Source organism: Lycorma delicatula, chromosome 8 (genome assembly GCF_047948215.1).
Source record: "Lycorma delicatula isolate Av1 chromosome 8, ASM4794821v1, whole genome shotgun sequence".
Taxonomy (NCBI): domain Eukaryota; kingdom Metazoa; phylum Arthropoda; class Insecta; order Hemiptera; family Fulgoridae; genus Lycorma; species Lycorma delicatula.
Window position 1 is genome coordinate 53,916,430 of NC_134462.1, and position 24,776 is coordinate 53,941,205.

A 24,776-nucleotide genomic window follows, 5' to 3' on the forward strand; every position below is an offset into this window, starting at 1 on the left:
TTCTTTACAATAGTTTGTCCCAAATTTCTCAACATTCTTATTCATCTTAAGACCTTTCATTTAAAATTTCATTAATCTACCTAATCTTTAATATCCTACTGTAACGTTCTTTTCAAAGGATTCTATTCTTTTCTTTTATGTTTTTCTGTTGTAAAACACTTCACTCCACACAGATATTTTCAAGAATTTGTTACTAATTCTTACATATATAATTATTACTCTACTCATTACCATTAATATTGGCAGGTTGTGTGCCCAGCATACAGCCCCTGTTATAGGATCTCAGTTCATACACAGTTCGTACACGTGCACTGCGCTGCAAAAGCATGGCACTGTTTTCATAGTAACTTTTACATGTCATGTGGAGTAGGAGAGCTGGGTCATAGTGGGGGTAACAAGGCAAGTAGATGCTACCAATAGGCGGAGGGAAAAACCACCAATATAAATGGTAATGAGTATAACAGGTTCTTTTCTGAATGGAAGCTATCTTTGCTTATGCCAATCTGCTTTTGATGTTTGTTTCACTTTATCCATCCTTAGTAATTCTAATAAGTAACAACTATTTTCTTAATTTTTCTAAATTTTTCTTTTTTTCTAAATTAAGAAAAAAAGTTGTCCTCATTATCCTTTCTATTACATTTCAATGCCTTTGTTTTAGTCTTATTTATTTTCAAACTAAATATCTCTTATAGTCATAAATCTATGCCATTTAACATTTCTTCTAACTCACATTTGATTCTGCCAAAAGAGGAATGTACAATCTTTAATGTGGATGTAGTGAATCTTCATATCTTTATTTTCTCTTCTTAGGTAGTTACTCTACTTTTAAATTTGTCCTAATACTCCTGTATCGTCTTTATGTATAAGCAACAGGAATTGTTTATATACTTATTTCATTCCTTTCTTAATCCGAGTTTGTCTTTCTTCATTTTGACTACTATAATTGATATTTGATTCTTGTCGAGATTATAAATAACTCCTTCCTCATATTTAAGAATGAGTCCTTCTTCTTCAAAAAAAAAAAGAATAAAACATTTTATAAGGGATTTTAAAAGTTGAATTGTAAAAGTTGATACATAAGTATTAACATTTTAATAATGGATTTGTTGATAAATAGTGTTTTTACTGTTAAGTATAAAATATTTTGCAATTCTTGTTTTAAATTTATTATACCCATGTTCTTTACTTAATAAAAATTCAGTGTTATAAAAAACTTATTTTAAAAGTATTATTCATTATTTATTTTTAGATGATTTTATTACCAATTTTAATAAACTTTGGACTGATGTTTAGAGAAGTTTTTGCTCAACTTAATATGACTACAACAGATTCCAGTATTATAATAAATATTAATTCAGCAGCTGGCTTATTAATTGGTAAGTATAATTAAATTAATTTATTTCCATTTAGACTGAATATATTGAACTCAATTGTATTTATTTATTTATTTTTAGTTATAACATTGCCACACTGTTTCTAGAGATCTAATATATGAATTCATTGAGAAGCCACTGATTAAATAAACTGACCAGACACTTGGGTATACAGAAGTTTGTCTGAATGTTGGTGAACATTTTATTTTCAATGCTGCTCATTTCTTTCCTTACAATACTATTGCACAGTAATCATACTTATATAATTAATAATGTTTTTAACTTTTATGTTCATAGAATTTTTAAATACATTTACATGCAGATGTATGCTTCTAGAAAGCCATTTCAGAGTGTTAAGCAGCTCTTTCATTTGTTAAGTGGGATTGTATTTATAGTACACCTTTTGGTCAGGCAACTACTTTAATATGTGATTAATGGTAAATTTAGTCAGTTATATTTGTCAGTTTGTTGTATTTTACTAAAATTTTAATGTGTTTTATTAATTTCATATCTTCTAAGGAGTTTGTAATTGTAGTTTAAACATACTATAAGTAAAATTTACATGATGTGGTTAATAGTTTTGTTTGAGGTAATTTATGTGTAGTGCTTTTTTTTGTTGTTTTGGTGGATGAATGTATAACTGGGTAATCTATTAAATGCAGCAGTCTTAAGTATACCTACTACTCTTTAAATCTGTTATTGGTGGGTTGTTGAGTTTAACAATTTGTGTTATGTTAGGTTATTTTATATGAATTTTGTTTATGCTTTCAAAAATAAAAAAATAAAATTCTGTTCTGAAATTAATGACAATTTTGTGTGATTGTTAGTTGATATGGTTTGACATTATATATTTTTGTTCATTAGGAATGCTTTTGGTTTTGTTCTATACCACACTGTTCATAAATTAAATTTGTTTTTTAAACATTTAGGATCTTTTACGGAATTCCCCCCCCCACCCACAAAAAAAAAACACTTAAATTTTTAATCAATTGGCCAAAAATCGATGCATTTTTTGTATCCAGTAAGAATTAGGTGGGAATATGCATGTTTCAAAATAAAAAATAAAAATTGGTAGTTTTTTGTTTCTCACCCCCAAAAGTTTGCAAGTTTTTCCCCTGGAGATAACTGAAAATAGCAAGAAATATTGATATTAACAACAATCAGGTTGAAGAAATAACTCGGTAACCAGATATAACCATTTATATTACCATTTTTATAACCATTTATATTTATTTATTCAATAAATGTAATCCAACCAAACTTAACCTATGCTCACTTCGCCAACCTTATTAATTAACAGTAATATTTGAATATTTAAATAATAAATTCAGTAATTATTGCAATTATTTAGTATTTAAATTTTGAAGTGAGAGTAGGTTAAGTTTGGTTGATTATATTTATAATTTATATCTATAATTATAAGCAGTGATGCTTATATTTTTAATATGTAAAATATGTTAATATGGAGAATGTTTAAATAATCATGTGTATACATGTTAGTGGGTTATTTTTGGGTAATATTGGATTATTTCTCCAACCTGGTTATTGTTAATATCAATATTTCCTTATATTCACTGCTATTTTGAAACATGATTATCCCCACCTAATTTTTACTGGATATTAAAAATATATAAATTTTTGGTCGATTGATTAAAAAATTAAGTGGTTTGGGGGGAAGGGAGATTTCTGAAAAAGATCCAAAATTTAATCACATTTGTCAAGCAGTTTTTTAATTTTTTTCTATTTAGTTGGTAATACATAACCAGTTATAATTCTTTTCATATTATTAGGTTTATTTATTATTTTTTTCCTGTTACCTCCAGGAATCATCGTTAGGTATTACCTCAGAGGATGATATGTATGAGTGTAAGTGAAGTGTAGTCTTGTACAGTCTCAGGTCTACCATTTCTGAGATGTGTGGTTAATTGAAACGCAACCACCAAAGAACACTGGTATCCACGATCTAGTCAAATCTGTATAAATGTAACTGCCTTTACTAGGATTTGAACATTGGAACTCTCGACTTTGAAAATAGCTGATTTGCGAAGACACGTTCACCACTAGACCAACCCGGTGGGTTATATTATTAGGTTTGTTTTGTACTTACTGCACTTTCAGAATTTTTCTAGTTTCTGAGAAAAATTGTTAACTGAGGATTCCCTTGTAGTCATGCTTCCATAATATCTTGATCATTCCAGGGAGTGATATTCTTGATGTAAAAGGGTATGAGGAAGAAATCCCAAATAATAAGGAAAATAATACGGATACCAGATAATAAGGATACTACTGTAAAAATTGTTTCTTAAAGAAAAACAATCTTAGAGAAATTTTGACATTATTCATTTACTATTTTTATTATATTTTAAAATAGTTTTTTTTATAAATTTGTACTTTTTCCTTTGCGCAGGTCTTATGAATGGTCCTATATTAAAAACATTTGGATTTCGAAAAACTGCTTGTGTTGGTGCTATGTTGACATTTTTTGGAAACTCAATGACAAGTTTTGCAATGTCATCTTTTGATTTTATTCTTTATTATGGAATTATTTCTTGTAAGTAAGATTACAGATGTGAAGATTATAGGACAATAATAATAATCGTGTACTATCATTTATGTATGCTTAATTTATTACTGTTATCATGTTTTATTAGTTATAATTCATTATTATGTAATTAGTACCAATAATTCAATAAATAAAGATTGCAACTATAACAGTTTTAATTTAAGTATATTTTTAAACAAAAAAAAACTTAACTAGCTCTTGAATGTTTATTTTATCTGTAATTACACTAAATTAGATGTACAATTATTTTTTTTACATTATTTAGAATTTTCAAATATTTTTTGTATGATTATTTTCATTATTGATTGTACTATTATTATTATTTATTAACATTTACTTGAAATTTGCATTATATGCCCAGTTCCTATACAAGTCTTCTCTGTTTTCATCGGAAAAGTCATTTTCATGTCCATTGTTTAGATGTATGGTAAATTATCCATCATTTTGTCAATTAGTTCCACTAATATATATATATTACATAATACATAATTATCCATATTAATTTAATACACGGTTTTTTACATGTTTGCAATATGGTTTCCAATCATTCTTATTCATTTTTTCCTCAGCTAATTTTTTATTATCTAAAAATTTTTAATTTTTTAACTAAAAATGTTGTGTCATTACTACCAGCATATCTTTTCAGAGCTGACTGTACCTTCTCAATTGAATTTAAATTGGAAAGGTAAGGTGGAACTCACAGAACCTGAAGCCTGTTTTTTAATAATTCATCAAAATGGTACTTTATTTTTGAATTTCATTGTGATTTAATTATGTCATACAATTGTGGTTTTAACATTGCTTTATTAAATGCTATATTGTTCTTTTCTAAACAATTAATTAGCCACTTTTGCTATCATTTGAATTTTTGGAGGCTTCTTTAGAAGTGAATTGTGGTGTGGCGCATTATCAATAACAACCACTGGCTGAGGGGACCACAAATTAATATCTCTGATGTCACTTCATAAAATTATTGCTTACACTTGTAATAGTCACCACTTTTTAAACTTGTTTTCCAAGTTAACATTGCGTTTAGAATGAACCCCATTTCTCCTCCAGCATGGATTATGTTTAACCGATGAGCGTTATTAATTGGCACTTTTATACTCCTGCACCACTGACATCCAACCACGATTTTGTTGTTGAATGGGACGTTAAAATATACAATTCATCCAAATAAACAATCAAAGAATTTTATTTTCTGAACTTGGTCATTTTTCTTAATTATTCTATCCTCTATCACCAGATGTCTTCTTTCTCAGTTGAAAGTTTTATAATATTATCTGTTTACCCCATTTAAATCCTAATTCTTTCAGGATATCTGCTAGTGTAGTTCTAGAACCTTTAATATGAATACGCTTTTGAAGTTCTTCACGTAATTTATTATTTAATGTAGGCAGTTTCTGAAGGAGACTATTATTACGAGAAAAGAGTAATATAATGTGCATGATCACAGCGATTGCCTGCCTCGTTGCAAGCAAGTTTTTATTTTCATCAGTGTTTGAACTTATGTAATCTTTCACTGTAATAAATGAAGCTATCAACTAAAAAAAAATAAACCAGAATGTCTGTGGAAATATATCTTTTAGTCAGACCATTTTCAGTTTTCAATCTTTTTTTTTATTAATGCAGCAATGAAAAACTATACTTTGAAAAGCATCTAATAACAGATTCTAAAAATATACCTAGAATGTGTTTAGAAGTGATAAGATGGAAAAAATCCTTTTATCTATTTAATTCTTTTCATTACATTTTAATATAACCAATTAAAAAATTGTACCAGTTTTATCTTTTTAATTTTAATGTAAATTATAATAAAAATTCAAGAATGAAGGTGGTCTAAGAACTGAAAGAGAATTTTGGAACTGAGAGTTCTGTTTTTTAAATTGTGTTAAGTGACAATGACTGAATATTTGTGTGATAATCAGAATTTAAAATGTAACAGTACATCTTCATTCATTACAACTGCCATCTTGATGATAAACTCATTACATGTATACATTTGTGCTGCTTTCATTGCTTATCAAAATAGACAAAATCACCAAATTAAAAAATAATTAAAAACCACTTATATTGTATTGCTATTAAAAAGTTAATTAAAACAAAATTGTTATGTTGACAGCAATTGGAGTTAATCTTGTTATGTCGTCATTTAGTCTGGCATTAAATACATATTTTTTAGAACGTCGTGGTATAGCGACAGGTATAGCAATGTCAGCAACTGGACTTGGCCCAATATTTATGCCATTATTAATTAGTAAATTAATGACTATATATGGTGGTAGAGGTACTGCATTAATAATGGCTAGTTTAACACTTCATTCATTTGTTGGAGCATTGCTATTGCATCCAGTAAAATGGCATTATCGCAAAGCTGAAGATGGATCAGGTAAGAAGTAATCATTCATTATTTAAATCTGAAATAAGTATAAATAATTTTAAATATTAGTATGAATAATTTTATGGATTTGTGTATTTATTATTTTAAGTAAATACAAATTTTGCATTTCTGTTGTAGTAGAATACAAATATGCACATTACCCACATTTTGCATTTATACATATATTAGTATTAATAATACTAGCTACTAGGCATTAACGTTGCGATTTTAAGAGCCCAAAACTATGAAGTTTTGGGCTCTTATAATCTTGGTGAAAACTAACTCTGCTATGAATAGATTGCTTATTTATTAAATGTAATTGTCTCATTTAATCTTATAAAAATTTCCTTTTGTCAAATTCTTTTTAACTGCATTATTATTTCATATTAATGAAAATTCCTTTATACCTTGTCTATTTAGTTTTATTTTTTATTTGTTGATTTTTAAACTTAATGATTTATACAGTATTTAGGTTACGCCATAAAATTATGTAATATGATCGTTTTAAGGAATTTTTCTTTATTATTTATGTATTACTTTTTTGTCTCCATTGTTTTTGTATATAGGTGAAAACCGTCAACATTTTAATTTCTACTATTTTATACATATGTGCCTACTTTTCATATGTTATAATTATACAATATGTTACACAAAGTGTAACTACTTTTATGAGGCTCTTATATTTTTCTTTTTATTCATTAGTCACTGTGCAGTTTCTTTTTTAATTCTTGAGTGATGGTGACCTCATTTTACAGTTGCTTGCCTTTGAATGAATTGAATTACATGTGAGCGGGTCGGATTTAGAGTTGATGAGGTACCAAGCTATTTGAGATATGGGAACCTTTATAAGTCCAGATATTCTAGGTCTGTGAAAAAAAAGATTTTCAGATACCTAGAGGGTTAAACTGAAAACAAGTAAGAAGTATATTGATAGTGAAATAATAAATCTTTAACTCAAAATCATTTTTATTCATATAATTAATAATACAGATTTATTATTATTTATTTTTATTTATTAATAATGCAGACTCTGGTAAAAAGAAACAAAAGTCCTTTTAAAAGACACAGTTTACAAAGGCTTTTTATGTAATCTCTTGAAACATGTTATAAGAATTAAGGAATTATATTAAACTATTTTCTTCTATCTTTGTTTATTTATTTTTTAAATTATTTTGAGGGCCCTCAAGAAAGTGGGGGGATCTAATCTATGGCTTGTGTAGCTTTTATGCAAGTCTGGCACTGCACGTGAAAAGCAGGTAAGTATTCTGTAACCAATGGACTAATAGAGGTGGGTCTGTCGAGTGGGTTTGGAAATCATAGTGCAAAACACAGTAAGAGACTAAAGATGTAAGAGCTGAAACTGATATTGAAATTGTTTGACATGGTTGGAATGGAATATTATGTGCAACAAAGTCATATGGAGATAAGTGAAGTGGGATATGCTAAAGGGAAGGAGGACTGAAGTTGGTACTAGAGAAAAAGAGAAAAGAGTGAAAATGATAATAGGGAGCAGAGTGAATAAGGTCCTAGAGTCTATTGGACTCTATATAGAGGAGGCAATAGTCAGAAAATGGAAGGGTAATTTTCTATGTTGTTGTGTAAAGAAATACAGATTGGGATGGTGTGAAATAAGATGCAAAGATTTTTAAGGTAAGATCCTTCAGTAATTAGAGTTTGAGGAGGAATTACGACAATAATAGTTTTTATCTGGTAAAATTTTGTTTTGGTTTTCTATGAATTCCTGTTTTCAAATTATTCAGCAGTTATAATGGGCCTTGTATAAAAATATTATCAATTGAATGCTATTGAGGAATTTTCATGAAAACTAATTATTTTGTAATTACAAATCAAAATGTATGTAGAATAGTTTGTGCTATACATGTTAGGTCAAATTCTTTAATTTTTATTGGGTACCATTAAGAAACAATTTTACAGTTTGTAAATGTAAAATGATGGTGTCATATTAAAAAAAAAAAATGAAGTAGGAGTGAGTAGAAAATGTTATTGGTTGACTCGATTTCTTGTCTTTTCTTAGTCAGTCTATTATTTGAATAGTGATACAACACTGAAATAAAGAAGAATCATCATGATTTTTAAAGAACAGTTAAGGCCATTATTGAAATTATAAAAGTAAGTCAACATTTAAAATTACAGTAAATGATATAAATGATTGAATTACAATGAAGATGAATCCTAGTCGTCAAATTGTTAAATGGGGATGGAGAAGAAGGAAGTTGTAATTTAAGTTAAAAAAATATATAGTCAGAAGATGAATTAGCTGGCAAAGATGCAGATAACAATGCTTTACATTACAATGTATTTATCTGGTTAGAAAAAAACTGAAAATGTGATACAGTTATGTTGTAATTCTATGTGACTTGAAATATAGCATTTAAAAAAAAGTTACATATGCAATAAAAATAAATATTTGATTTTTTTTTACAAATAAGGAAAACTACACAAAACTCTTAATTGCTGTTAGTTATTAATCTTTTTATTAAAAAAACTTCAAAATTATTATAAATTTTTATTGAAGTGGTTGTTCTGTGATGTACTTTTGTTCCTTAAAAGGGTGGTAGCATCTCTACCTTTCACCCAGAGGTTCTAGGTTTGAGTTCCAATCCGGGCCAGATTTTTTCACTCAGTACATAATTCAATATCATTGATCATAACTATTATTGGGCATCAGCCTGTTATTATTATTAAAAAAACTAATAAATATCAAATATCACTTATAAAAACTTGGCCAGATAAGTTGGTTAACAGGAAAAGCTTGTACATTAACTAAAACAGATAATCAATGCTGTTTGTAAAAATATTGAAAAATAATTCAATTGCTTATGATTTTTATTTAAAATTTTTTCAGTCATTTTTTATTAAATAAACTGGAAATATAAATATGAATTATTGAGCAAGTCCTTATCAATACTCTCAATTATTTCTCATGGAAAAGTAGTTTTACTTATTCAAAGTAATTTTGTTTAGACCCATGCTTTTCATAATTTTTTTGTGGATACAGTACAGATCTTCTGTGGGTGCAGTAGGTGTGAAAAAATAGTTTTTTCTAAATCCAAAAAAAGAAATCTGAATCTAATTCAAACTAAATATAACTCCTATCAGCTACTCTTACAAATTGAAAAAATAATTATTATTTCAGATAAGAATGGGGACATAGAGATTTGTAACAAAAAGGATCATTTAAAGTCTTTAAATGAAGAAGATCAGATTCGGTTAGATCCAATTATAATAAATGGCCATTTAATACAAAGAAGATTTTCTGATACAACTCCTTGTAAGTATTTTTTGATTTATATTAAAACATTTTTTAATGTTCTTAAATTTAGTTAATATCTTTAATTATTGTTTTCCCTTTTTGTTACTAAAAAGAAGATTATATTTCACTCAAAACAATGAATGTACGCTATTGTTACAATGACTGAAATTAAAGCTGGGAATAATCTGGAATATTTAAAAATGATAAAAACATTTTTTTAAATAAACCTAAAAACAAAACAAAAAATGCTAAAATAATTTTCTTTTCAGTTCTATAAATTCTAACTTCTAGAAGTCTGAACTTCTAACAGTAACCTACAAATCCTTAGTTTGGCACTAACTACAAACGTCTAAATTTAAAGAATAGATGAATAAGCTTTTTTCTTCTTTTTTTTTTTTTTCAGAACAGTTTTTATAAAAATTTGGTTTCACATGATTATTCTATTTCACATTTTAAGCATTATTTTTATTTAAAATCAACTGATTTTCTTAATTTTTTGCAAAAATACTTAAATTCTATCAGAATGATATCAGCCTTTATATTATATACTATAACAATCTTTTAGTAAAATTCCTTTGTTCTTATAACAACACCTTGCAGTGACAGCAAAAAAAAAAATTGAAAATATCTTCTATTCATCTAATTAATTACAGTACAATTTTTTGTCTAAAAGTTTTACCATTTAACGTATCTAGAAAACTTAACAACACAACCACTCGAAAAACTTTCTCTACAAACTCACTTTGATATAGATTACTATACAAGGTGTGGCTATTAAATAATGAGACTAATGCTGTAAAATATTTTATTTTAAATTTATACATATTTAGTTATTATCCCCTTCTGGCATGGTGCTAGGTCAGGCGAATAAGGTGGATGGACTAACACTGGGATGTTATACTTGGCTTGAAACATGTTGACAGACAATGCAGTGTGAGCCGGTGCATTGTCCTGATGAAGAACCCATGATTTGTTCTTCCACAATTTGGGTCATTTTTTCTTATTTTTTCACAGAGTTGACCAAGGACTTCAAGGTAGTAATGTTGATTAATAGTTTAACCTTCAGGAACCCAGTGAAGATACACATGAATATCGAGAAAGATACACATGAAAGATCTCATGAATATCGAAAAAACAATCATCATCGTTTTGAATTTTGATTTGCTTATTCGAGTTATTTAGCTTTCAGTTCGATTGATGCTTAGTTTCTGGATCATAAGTGAAAAACCAAGATTCATCACATGTTATCACACTTTCCAAGAGGTTTGGGTAATTTTTGTGGCATTCAAAGAGTCAGAACAAACATTTTCACGAGCTTCTTTTTGTTCGATTGTGAGAATTTTAAGCACCATTTTCGCACACTTTTTTGCTTGTTAAAATTGTTATGTAAAATTAGCCTTATGCATCTTTTATCAATTCCTACAGTTTCAGCAATTGCACGAATATTTAAACAATTGTCAGATCAGATCAGATTACCAATTTTTTCAATATTTAATCTGTTTTTGACATGGAAGGGTGATCTGGCGAACATCATCTTCAATGTCTTCTTGGTCGTCTTGGACATGCTTAAACAAATCAAAAACCCACGCACATTATAAACATTCATTGCCATGTACTGTTTTTTAATAAAAGATAAGTTTCAGTACTGGTTTTTCCAAGTTTCATATGAAATTTCATAACAATTCTTTGCTCTAATAAAACACTTACCTTTTTTTTGGTAAAACAAAAAAACAAATGTTATCCAAACGAAGGCTATGGCCAGACTAATATGTCTGCAAAAACTGGAGTGACAACAATCAAAAGAGAAGGCTTCATGCTACACAGCTGTCAGTTGTATGAATTTGGCACATGCGCAGTTCTTCTGTAGCAGCATTAGTCTTGTTATTTAATAGCCACACCTCGTGTGTAATAGTATTGTGCAATATTTTATGTTAATTTAGGTTTTGTTGCTCACAATTTGTGTAAATTGATGATCTTTTTTACCTAACGTAATGATTGAAAATTTTTTTAATTTATGTTTTCATTTGATTTTGTTAACTTTATTGTGCGACCTTTATTTTGATAAAATGTCTAGAAAGAAGCATTAAGTGCTGAAGTAAAAGAATAATAATAATAATAATAATAGTTCATTGGTATTACAATAAATATAAATTCCTTACTATATGGTGAAATAACACTGCATCAAATGTGTTATAAAATAAATAAAAAACAAAGTTACAGCAATTTATGAATGGTTGAATAGAAACAGGGCAAAGAAAACTAACAATTTTTATAATAATAATAAATTTAACTGTGGTGTTTTTTCTTTTTTATATATCACCACATAAGCTTGAAGCTTGTGTGTGGGCTATGGAAATGGATTTTGTGGCATATGAAAAATGCCGGCTTGGATGAAAATTTGTAACTACGTTTTCCTGTAATTAGGACCATTATTCAAACTCAAGCTTTGAAAGTGATGAGAATGATAGGAAAAATGTATTCAAAGCATTTAATTGCTAGCTTTAATTCTTCAAAAAGCAACACATTTAATTGAACATAAAGTCTGCATGGTGTCAGTGATGTTAATGCAGTGATATTAATACATTTAAAGCTGTTATTGTCACATTTCAATGAAATAAGTGACATACTTAGCGATAATGAAACTGGATTTTTGTTTAATTGTTATCAACAAACTCTTTGCTTGAGCAATGTATTCTTTTTTCATCATAAAGGAATGTAATGATGAGATCGAGTTACGTTATTGATTATTCGCATTAACATTTTTAATGGCAATGGATAATGAAGGGAAAACATACTTTTTTCAGTGCATTTTACAGGTTAATAAAAAATGAACAAAGCAATGTAGCACATTTTGATTTTTTTCAAACATTAGTGTAGAATTACATTGACATGAGGAGAATTGTCAGTTGAATAATGGCTACCATACAGGAGAAAGAAATGTGCGTACTATGGTTTCATGAAAGCGGGTCTGTTATTACTGTTCATAGATATTTTCATTTAGAGTATGGCCATGATCTTCTAATAAGGACTCTAATAAATGTTGGTATCAACAGTTTAAGGATACAGGTAGTGTAGTACGCAGAAAAGGTGTTGGCAGACCATCTGTGTCTGAGGAAGTTGGGGATCGAGTAAGAGAAACCTTTCAGAGAAGCCTGGGTAAATTGACTTGTCGTGTGAGTTTAGAACTGGGAATACCACAATCAAAAATTCTGAAGGTTCTACAGAAGTGCACAAGCATATGCTTCATGCATATAAAATTCAGTTGGTGCATTCAAATGAAGATGATGCCGTTATAATTTTGCCATGGACATTCTTGAGTAGTGAACGAAGATAATGCATTTATAGAAAAAGTAATCTTCTTTAATGAGGCTACCTTCTATGTTAACCATCATATTGTCGGATTTGGGAGTAGTGAAAACCATCTTGCCATTTGACAAACACAATGTGATAACCCCAGAATTGAAGTTGATGTGCGTTAACTGCTTATAAAGTGATTGGATCATTTGTCTTTTGTGAACCAATGGTTACTACTGCTAGTTGTGCAGAATGTTATAGGAGTATGCAGTACCACAAATTGAACTTCAGCAACCTAACGTTTACTTCCAACAAGTAGGCGCACCAGCACAATGGGGTTTACATGATAGGACTATCTACATAAACAATTTACACAATGTTGGATTGGCCATGATAGATCAATTCCCTAGCCACCTCAGTCCTCAGATGTTATGTTACTAAATTTCTTTCTTTGGGAGTTTGTTAAAGTAGTATGTATGTAATGAAAGTTGTCAACATCAAAGTTGTCAGAATCGAAGGTGTAATTAATTGAATAACTACAGATATTCTTTGTAATGTTTAGTGTGAAATTGAATATTGTCTAAACATTTTACATGCCATGAAAGGAACTCCTGTGGAACTTGTTTCAAGTTAATCAGTGTTGCAAAAAACTGTTTGAAATGCCCTGTTCAAAAATAAAAAATGATTGTAAGTATATTGCTTTGTTATTTTTTTATTAACACCTAAAATGTGCTGATTTGTGATCACTCTGTGTATTTAATGGCTGGTTAAGATGATAAATATATTGATAATTTAATAATATATTTACTATATTTTTTAGTGTATTTAATTAATTGTAAGTTCACTAAACTCTCTTGAATACTCAAATTTAATTTTACTTTCTACTAGCAAACTGAGATTATGGTCTTAATGAGAATTATTATTTTTTAAAACCCTTCCAAACAAAATGGGAAAAAAGTTTTTTTTTTATAAAGCAGACATTTTTTTGATAACCCCAATGATTTTTGTTTCTTAAAAAATTTTACTGTGAATCACAATACAATTATATTGTTTGTTTAATTTCAATATATATATGTTCAGTAATTGTAATGATATTGTATAATTATCTAACAAAAACAAAAATATGTTAAATACTGAGTTGTACTGAAATCTTTCTCTTTTTATAATATTATATAAACTAAAATAAGTGTATAAATATCATACTCTAATGACACTGAATTGTTAGGAAGTTAGAAGTGTTCCTGAAAAATCAAGATCATTACATTCACTAAATATTCTACTTGATGCCAGCAAATTGTCGACTAATAGTGTCGTAAATGTTAATATATGTAATGCAGTTAATAAGCAATCTGATGATCCAAATAAAGAAACTGATAAGATGAAAGTTAAATGTCAGTTGTATGAAGCGAATAAATCCGATGAATCAGAAACAACTGCGTTCATAGAAAATAATGAAAATAACTACCATGAAAAAATAACGTAAGTATTTAATGTACATTCTTTTCAGTACATTCATTGAATAGCATGAAAAAATGTGGTTATACAGATTCCTTGAAAAAGATTATAGCAGTTTAAAAAAGTTATATCTCAGAAACTACTAGCGATAATCAAACTAGTATTTTTTAAAAAAATTCACCAACTCAAAATATTTTTTAAAATGTCTTAGAATGTTTCAATATGGGCTTCGTGAGTTGCGTTGCAAACATCTAGCCAATAATCAACTTCTGCCAGACTTCTGCGATGTCCACTGGATCATCACAGGTGTGTAACTGTGGCAATAGCAACAGTGATCTGTTGTCTTAAACATCCCTGATTTCTTCACTGTAGACGATGTTTTTAATTTATTCCCATAGAAAAAGGGAGTGTCAAATCTGGGCTTCTCAGAGACCAAAGCACAGGACTGGCCCTACCAATCCAAAAATTAGGGAATCTTTCATTGAGAGCGCGTCGAACACTTAAAGTATGGTGGTACACAATCTTGTTGAAATATTACAACAACATTACTTTCTTGTTCAATTTGGTCAATTTGCGGGAAAATGTTCAGTTGTAGCATGTCTAAATAAACATTCGCTGTGATAGTAGGCTCATGAAAAAAGAATGAATCAATCACAAGATCAGACATCAAACCGCACCACACGTTTATTTTTGGGGAATCTCTGACATACTCAATAATTTCATTTGGCCACTGAGATTCCCACATCCTACAATTATGCCAAAACATTTAAGATCACAGTTACCTTTACAATGATTCAGCAGACCTGGGCAGAAGTCAATTATCGGCTGGATATTTGCAGAGCGACCAACAGAGCTCATATTGAAACATTCTAAGGTATGTAAAAAAACTTTTGAGTTAGTGAATGTCTAAAAAAAATTCCTGCAACATTTTTCAATGGCCCTGTACTTTTTCTTTTTTTTTGTTTAATTAAATGAATTAAAATTAAAGAAACTATAATGAATTGACGAAGTCAATGGTGACTGTTTTGAAATTGTTACAAAACCTCTATTAGCATATGGTTGTAAAGTATATTTTATCTGTGTTGTATTTTGTCCATTTGTATGTTGTTTTTGCAAATGTAGTATGATTATAAATTTCTTATTGTTCAAGTGAGTTGAGAATCATGGTTTGTTTTATTTGCTGAGTATATTGTAGTTAATATTTTGTATGTATTCCTGTTTTCTATGAGGTGATTTGCAAAGATTGATTTTGTTGTTGAATGTAGTGTTTGTGAGTGAATGTGCACCTAATCTATCTGATACACATCATGATTTAGAATCTTTCAGCAAATAGGTTATTTGTAAATAGATTGTTTAAATGATTTGTGATTCTTATTCAGTAAATTCCATTAATTTTAGATTTTTTATACTGAATTTTCTTATTATTAGTTATAAATTGTAATATTGTACATTTATATAATTTTGTAGCATACCAGATAAAAATTGTAAATTTTAATTCAATTTTTTTTGAAATTCTGTTTATTTGACTAATCTTTTTCTATGTGTATAAATATGAGCTTTATTTGATAGGCTTTTAAATATAATAGAATGTAATTGTGGTGAACTTCACACCATAGTAGTTACTGAAATGTTCATTTGTGTAATATACAAGTATTTACTGAGTTGTTTAATTATTATGGTCACAGTTCAGATGCTCATAATTTATATCTTATTGGCATTCTATGTTTCTGTCTGAAATATTTATATTTAAATAATTTTCAGAACTAAAATTGATTTATATAAATGAGTAGTCTTTCAGTTGAATTGTTGTTTGCAGCATGTTGGCTACCAGGGCATAGATCAGCTAGGACGTGGTTTTTGAAAGGACTTTTCAACTTTTTCCTTTTTTTGGTTATTTTCATTTTTTTTTCTAAGTAGAAGTGAAAAATTTGAAAAATGGAAGAGTGCAAAGTAAAAATTAGAGAGTAAGAAGTTCTTTGTTTTATAAAACCTTTGGCTTTAACTTTTCTTGTTTTGATTTACATAAGTGAAGAGTAGTCAGTTAGTTTTATAAATTTTTTCTGAATTTTCAGAAAGTACTTTTCAAAATAAAAGTAACCTGTAAGAATTAAGGACAGGGTATTTTTGTACACAATTTTGTTAGTTGGTTTGATTATATGCAAACAACGTGGCAAAGTTAAAACAGTCTCTTTGAAAAAAAAAAAAGAATTAGTAGCCATGAAAATTGGCAGTTCTTAAGGTCATTTCTAATGAAAGGAATATTTCATTTGAAAAATTTAAACCAAATGTAACACAAGAAATAAAAACTAAATCATGGATTTCTATGAATAATTTTTAAGTTGAGATAACTAGATCTAGTGAAAATTTAATAAAAAATAATACATGACAGGATCATTTGCAAGTACAAAATAAACTTTACCAAATAATGAGCTGAGTTGAAGAGTAAACATGAAAAGTTTTCAAACAACTTACGTTCAAAAAGCAGAAGGCAGAAACAATGTACAGATTTTTATTTTTAGATCTTTTGGTCTCTGGTTCAATTCCTGGCAAAGCTCTAGCAGTTCCTCTTGTTCTTGTGTACTTGTACATGTCCTTAAAATACTTGGGTAAACATGGCTAAGGGTTCAATACTAAAATTAAAAAAATGTCAGTTTAGCCTGTACTTTTGATGGGTTTGTTTTATTGCATGTGGTCTGAGGACAAAGAACAGTTTACTTAGACACAACCGTGGTAATGCTTAATTCAAGGAAGGTATTATCACGTTGCTACATGAAGGGCATGTACAATTGTCCTTCAATTTTAAATCCTTGTTTTCTTATATCTAAGTATGATTGCTTATGGCAAAGCAAATTTTGGATTTTTATCTTTTGTGAATGGATCCTTAGAATTTACCATTTATGATTTTAATTTCAAACTGTTTAGTGTAGTAAATTCAAAAATTGTGCCTTCATTTAACAGACTGCTATTGAAAAGAGGTATAAAAAGCAAGAGCTAATTAGCAAAAACTCTTGCAAACTGAGGATAATAGTGAAAAAAACCTCAGTGAAATTAAAGAAGTTGATTATAGTAATACTTTTTAAAGGTGCAGGAAAATTTAAAGCTTACAGTGAGAATATTGGAGAATGGCTGGGTTAAGAGGAAGATGAAGTTGGGTATACCGTGCTGACAGAATAAACGCTGCTGAGATGGGTGTTTAATTAATTGTATATCGATTGATTTTAATAGAGAAGTAGAAGAAAAAGAAAGTAGCAAGGCAAAAATTGATACAAAAAAATTCAATATTTTCATTTAATGTGATTATTGAATTACTATATGTATTTGCTAAGTGAATTAAACAATTTTATAAAAACACATATTTTACCAATTTCTTTTTGTTTTATTAACTTTTTAAATAAAAAATAAAATTTATAAATATAACCTATCATTCTTCTGCCTAAATCTAATTTAACTAAGTTAATAATCAAAACATAAATTTGGTCCTCTGAGCCGTTTTTTTTGGAATTTAATACATTGTAAAATCGATTAAATTTTATAATTGTAAGCGTAATGTAACATTGTTAAAGCATCATGGTGTCAGAAGTAATCAAATATAAGAATAAAAAAATAAAATAAAGTAAAAGTGAAAGTGTGTCTTTAATTAATTGGTGCTGCTTTTGTGATGATATGCTAACAATTAATTGGCTGTATGCGGACTGCAATTCGTAAGTAAAATATGCATTCATTCATAGATGAAAACTGTGATGATATGCTAATAATTAATTGGCTGTATGCTGACTGCAATTCGTAAGTAAAATATGCATTCATTCATAGATGAAAACTTGTCTAAGATTGGGAGAAAAATTGCAATTTTCTGATTTGATTTTGACATTAAGTATCCTACCATTCTTCTGACTAAATCTAATTTAACTAAGTTAATAATCAATACATACTTATTTTAGAAATAAGGTTTAGTTTATTGTTTTCTTAATTTTGTAAAAATTACTATAATAAAATATTTTTTGCTTAATACCATCTTGTAATTTTTTATTAAGGCAGGAGAGGAGACTTTAATTAGAGAACCTTGCATAACAAGAAATTTATTGTAGCTATTGGATGAACATAGAAAGTATAAAATTAAAACTGAAGAAGGCAGAAATTTGAACTTTTCAATTTTGAAAAAGGAGTTTATTTTTTATAATTAACATTATCATTCCAAGAGAGCTTATGATCAGTATAAACAATTATTGTAGCAAGAAAAAGTTATGATTTTCTGAAAATGTTTACATTTTGTTCTAAAAAAAAGTTAACAATCTGTGAATAAATTTTTTAAATGGTAAGCATCAGAAATAAGTAAACAACTTAGAAAATATAAATGTGGAAAGTGTACAGTTTCCTTGTCCCACAACCAGAATGAGTTAATGATGTCGAGAGTTCACAAAAGAGTTTCTCACTATTATTTTTGTTATTGTTAACTGGACTGTATTTGAAGGAGAATATAGCAGAATTTATAATTAATATATAAGATTAAGAATAAAATAAAAAAATAGCTATTTTTTTATTTTATTCTTATTGACTAATAACATCCTGACCCCATAGGGAAAGACAACCTTCATGTGACAGTTTCGGTTGCCATGCCACCCCCTCTGTACCTAACCGTTATGGGCTTTACCAGAGGTCATCTTCAGTACTTTGGCAATGACATCATTCAGTCAAAGTTGTTTTGTAGCAGATTAAAATATCTATTTTTCAAATTCTGTTATTTCAGTCTTAGAAAGTCTCACAAAAAGAAAAATAAATCAACCATTATATTATCACTGATTAAAAATTTGTTTTAAAAAAAACCATTTACAAGGGAATTCGAACACAATCAGGAAAAAATTGGATTAACGTAGTCATAATCTGCTGTTATACTAAATAAGATTGTTTGCAAGGAAGGGGTTTTGGATAAACTTAAATGAACACATGAAGGCTAAAAGAAACTATAATATGTAATGTCATTAAAATATAAATATTACCTGTTTAATTTACTAACATGATTATATAAAGCCATTTATAATTTTAGTAAATAGTATGAAATTTGTATTACGTTGTACATGTATACTAATTTTAAATACTTTTATCTCTCATATAAAAATCTGACTTCAGATGTTAACCAAGAAGACCTCATTCCTTTGCCTTATGAATTAACTTCTGATTATGTTTGTGTGGTTATAATATTGTAGTTAGCAGTATTAACACAACAAAGATCTGAAAATCTTAGTTATTTTGATTTTTTTTTACAATGTTTGTCGTCGCTTACCTTGTTTGTTTTGAGATTCAGCTTGTTAATAATAACTGATGTTTTTTCTATTTCTAGGATAGAAAAAGAATCGAGAGAAGATGAAGCAGTTAAAAAAGGATGGAAAAGTCGTGTAGTACAATTTTTTGATCTTGATCTATTACAAGAACCAATTTTCAGAAATATTTGGATTGGTATGGCAATTTCATTTGCAGCTGAAATGAATTTTACATTGATGACACCATTTATCTTAGGAGATTTAGGTTACAACACACAAAAAACAGCAAAAATGATGAGCATTATTGGTATAGCAGATATTTTAACTAGAATTACTTGTCCATTCATTGGTAGAAAGACTAAACTTCCAGCGAGATATTTATTTCTATTAAGTTTATGCATTCTTATATTTTTCAGATATTGTAAGTACAATAATTTTAAATAATAATACTCAACTTTGAACATTTTTCCAATACATTTAATAAAAATTATTTAATTTTTTGGTTGTAAGACAATAAACTGTATCCTTTGTAACTTAATGGTTCTACAAACCTTGAAAATCCCAGGAAATACCATTCTGGAAGTTGAAAATTGTGAAGTACTGATAAAATACCACTAGTCAAAACCATGTTTAATAAAGCAGTTGCTTTACATCATGAAAAATGAAACAATGTTGGCTGGAGTTGTTGCCATCTATTAGTGGTTAATGACAATAGCAGTTGATACAGTCTTATTACTTTTCATAGAAAAGCCTGTTCCAAGTCATCCTTCATTCTTAAAAATTTATCATCGTTTAAATAAACTTTTATAAGAGATTAAGGAAAAATATCAATAAAATTAATATATTATTAGTTTTACACAATAAACATAATATGTATTATTCAAATCAACCCACCCAATTAATTTGTTGATGAAACTTGTTAAACTAAACTTCTTTGGTTTTTATTAAATTTCTGACAAAAATTTTGAGGTAATACTGCATTCCATTATCAGAGAGTGAGACAGAGATAGAGAGAGTGATTGAGTGAGAGAGAGCGAGAGAGAGAGAGAGAGAGAGAGAGAGAAAAGCATTTTCTGAAGATGCTTATGTTCTTCTCCCTAAAAAAGTTATTATAATGAGAAAAAGCTGATTTCATTTTTATAGTACAATTCACTAATATGAACATTATTCTGGAAGTCTTCTGATATCTTATTCAGTTTTGTTGACTTGGAGCCCATAAACTGCACTCCTTATTCATTTGGTGATTGTAGCTATAATTTTTAAACTATCTCTAAATTAACAGACTCATTACTAATTTTCTGGGGTTCTAATTATCATCATTGATGATTAGCATCCAATACCCATGATGGAAGTGTCAAGAAGGAGAAATACATAATTCGGCACATTAAGTTTCAATAATTTGAAAAGATAGTAAAGATGTTCAGTTTTTCTAAAGTATTTAATTTTTAATGACAAACCAAACCAAATTTATTTTTATATAATGTTTTAAAAACTTATGTTTTTGAAAACTTTTGTTACCATCTTTAGAGACTATAACATGAACTTAAAATCAATTATGAAGTGAATTTTAAAAATTTTATATTAAAATAAATTTGATATATAAGACAAGCTTATTTAAAAATAATTAAAATAGTATGTTCTTGCATCTGAGTGGAGACATTTAAAATGCTAGTGCTGGTTACTTTGGGCAGCAGTCTGGATGAAGTGGGAGAAAGCAGTTTCATAGTAAAAAAATGGATGTTGGCCTTGAGTAATTAAATGTATTCCAAAAAACTTCTTTACTTAAAATATGTATTTTCTTTTACTTCTTTTGTAAATATGGATCTTTGAGAAGAAAAACATTGATGTATAGATTTTAATAGACTTTTCTTAAATATTAAAACTACTTTACTTACTGAGCGCAGAAAAGAAAGAATGCAAAGTTTGTTTGGTCACAAGGTTTATGTTGTTGGAAAAAGTTTATGTAGTATTTGAAAAAAATATGCCTTTTTTTTGGAATTTGTCTTCTTTAAATTACTCTCCATAATAAAACATACTTTGCGCCAATGTTTTTCTAGTCGTAAACATATCACTGAAATAGTGTACAGCTTTCAGTATAAACAGTGATTTTTATTTAATTTTTTCAACAGTCACTAAACATTTTTTTGTGTCTCAGTTTAAGAAAAAATGTCATAGTGGTCATGCCTGGTTAGTAAAGTGTGGTTGCAGTGTCATGCAGGGTATAATGTTAAACCATTAATGTTTAATGTTAGTAGTAATGTATATGGAAACTGCACCATTACCAAATGACTTTGTGCTTCTTTCAGTCTTGATTCCATTTGGATGTTTTGATGTCATAGCTGTACCATAATTCATAACCGTAGTAAATACTGTTTATTATTTCAAGTATGCAATTTTATCAAAATTTAACAATTTTGAAGCAAATAGAAATATTAAAGTAATTTAAAATTTAAAAATGACATGAAATTTTTTAATCAAATTCTATATCTAGTACTATAAAATACTAGAAAATTTGTCAGTCTAAATGCTTTATGTTAAAAATATATATTTATAATAATATTAATATTAAATAATGTTTACTTTTCAGGTCTGACAATAGTAAAATCAGATGTCTTATCTATACTGGTATTCATAGGGATTGGTATAGGAAGAGGATTCCTTTCAGTATATCGTGCATTAGTTGTACCAAATCATGTTCCATTAGAGAAGTTACCTTCTGCTTCAGGTTTACAAGCTGTACTTAATGGCATCTGTTTGCTGTCTTTTGGACCAGTATTAGGTAAGTTAGTTAGTAAAATTAGAATGAAATTGTGACAATCAGTAATTGTTAATTATTATAATTTTAATTTGAAGAAATAGGCCCAATTAAATTGGAAATAACCAAAACATAGATAATATCATTTACACATGAAAATGCAAAATATTTATAGCACCTTACAAAGTATGGTGCTTCTAGTAGAAAGTTGGATAATGGTAAAAATTGTAAGTAATATTAGGATTACGGCATCATTTAAATGTGTTTTATTTTGAACTTAAGTTTAATACTATTTTGGGATATTTACTCCACAATATCGCTTTGGCATTTTCTATTTTAAATGACTGCAGTACACGAATGTATAAATGAAGAGAAAGTACTATGGCTGTTTAAGATAAAGTACTTCCTAGCATCTCCTGCAAATGATATACGTTAACATAAAATTATACATTTATTAATTATATATTTAAATATTCTCCACAATAACTGTTCTCTCAGTATATACATCTGTTTTCCTTAGTAGTAACTTTATTTGAAATTATACAGTATTATATGAATAAACAATATTTTATCAAATGATTGTTTTCATACTCTTGAGTTTCACATAACTAAATAACTTAATTTAACCTTATACTTATGGAAAATATTTCATATAATGATTTTTTATTATATACCACTACTATTTGTAATAAGAATCTGGGGAAAAAATTATATGAATTTCATGTATATTGATTATTATTTTATTTAAATATAACAATTATTAACAAAAAATCTTTTTGAAACTGTGGGAATAGAGGTCACATGAGGAATGAAGGATTAACAAATAAACAAAAAATGTTTATTCACTTTTACTTAATTCTTTTATTTTATGAAAGTTGAAAAATGTAAATAAATAAATTTATTTTACTTTTCTCTACGCCTGCTAATCATCATAGGATGATGATTATAAAAATACATAAATATTGTTGAGTGTTTGTGGTTCAACAAGGATATTGAGAAGTAGCACATGAAAGGATTTCTTATAAATACGATTTTTTACTCTTAAATAACAATTAAATTATAAATACCAAGGTACAATTTTGATTTACTTAAAACTTAAGTAATAATTGTAATAATTTACTTAATAGTAATAATTGTGCTTTATTCAAGTAAATATTACTCATTTTTACTGTTTAAATAAAATGTAAATAAATAAATTTATTTTAATTTTCTCTATAAATTTTAGAATCCTTATATAGGATGATGATTATAAAAAAATACAAGCAAAACATATATTGTTGAGTATTTGCAGTTCGACAAGGATATTGAGGTTTAAATATGAAATCCTTTCATATAAATCTTAAATAACTTATACAGAATAGCAATTCAAATACAAAATTAATTTAATAACAATTAAATTATAAATACCAAGGCACAATTTTGATTTAGACTAATATTGAGTTAGTTACATATAATTCACTTTTACTGTTTAAAAAAGAACTACGCCACTTCATCCCTGCTCACAAGTTCACCAAACAGCTTCTTGTTTTCAACCACTGCCCAAAAGTGAATACTCATGGTGCAATCTTTACTTGTTTGTTACCAAAAACTTACTCCGAATGCTCCTGCACACTGTGGTCATTTTTATTGCACACTGAAATTAACTTGAACTTGAAAAAACTGTCACTCCACTGGCTCCCAGCAGTATTTTTATATCTTCTGACATGCAGTACCAATACCTGATTCATCCTTTTGATTGTTCAAATGTAGTCATTTCCATTGTCTGCACCTTTTATGATTTTCTATAAGTCCTTTTCTAAAAAGAATCTCTTTGTCATGTCTTCTAGATTCTTTTTTTCTTCATTTTGTCTTTTTGGAAGCTTCTCTACCCATTACAATATTTTTGGATTATAATATAAGTAATCTGAAAATTAAATTAATTTTATAATAAATCTTTTCAAATCTTATAAATGAAAATCTATGTTTAGGTTAATAATTGTATTAAAAAAAATAGTAATCAGCGAATATTGAATTCATATTAAATTTATAGATTTAAAGGGACTCCATTCTCCTATAACCCTGCAGAAGGAAATTAATAAACTCTTTTAAAGGCTGACTGTCTACCCTTGTAAGAAAAAAATTTATTTTCATATTTAACAGTTGATTTATTTTCATACTTCATTCATAACTGAAGCAGATTTCAGTCATCACTTTCAGCCCATTGTTATCCTAATCTACGATTACATAAATGGTAAAACCTACTGAAAACAAAACTTGGAGAATGAATATTATTTCAAAAACTTATAGTAATTTACATTATTGAAAGTTTAATTTCATCTCTGTGACTTACTGAAAATTTTTCCCCATTGGGAGAAAGCAATAGATTTGTGGTAACAGAAAGCGGTAGGAAAAAAATAAACTTACAGTGAAAGTTTTTTTTAAATCCAT

At 27.9% G+C, this 24,776-nt stretch overlaps 1 protein-coding gene across 3 annotated transcripts in view; it reads left to right on the plus strand.

Moving 5' to 3' along the window:
• Nucleotides 1-24,776, plus strand: part of LOC142328734 (uncharacterized) — a 56,880-nt gene that overhangs the window by 31,578 nt on the left and 526 nt on the right. For 2 of the 3 annotated variants that reach the window (XM_075372714.1, XM_075372712.1), the window contains 7 exons: nucleotides 1,250-1,376; nucleotides 3,781-3,924; nucleotides 6,059-6,325; nucleotides 9,474-9,608; nucleotides 14,114-14,363; nucleotides 19,675-20,015; nucleotides 22,182-22,373. In XM_075372714.1, coding sequence (XP_075228829.1) covers nucleotides 1,250-1,376; nucleotides 3,781-3,924; nucleotides 6,059-6,325; nucleotides 9,474-9,608; nucleotides 14,114-14,363; nucleotides 19,675-20,015; nucleotides 22,182-22,373 — 1,456 coding nt within the window. The remainder of the gene's footprint in view (nucleotides 1-1,249; nucleotides 1,377-3,780; nucleotides 3,925-6,058; nucleotides 6,326-9,473; nucleotides 9,609-14,113; nucleotides 14,364-19,674; nucleotides 20,016-22,181; nucleotides 22,374-24,776) is intronic. The other variant, XM_075372715.1, reaches the window with a different exon arrangement.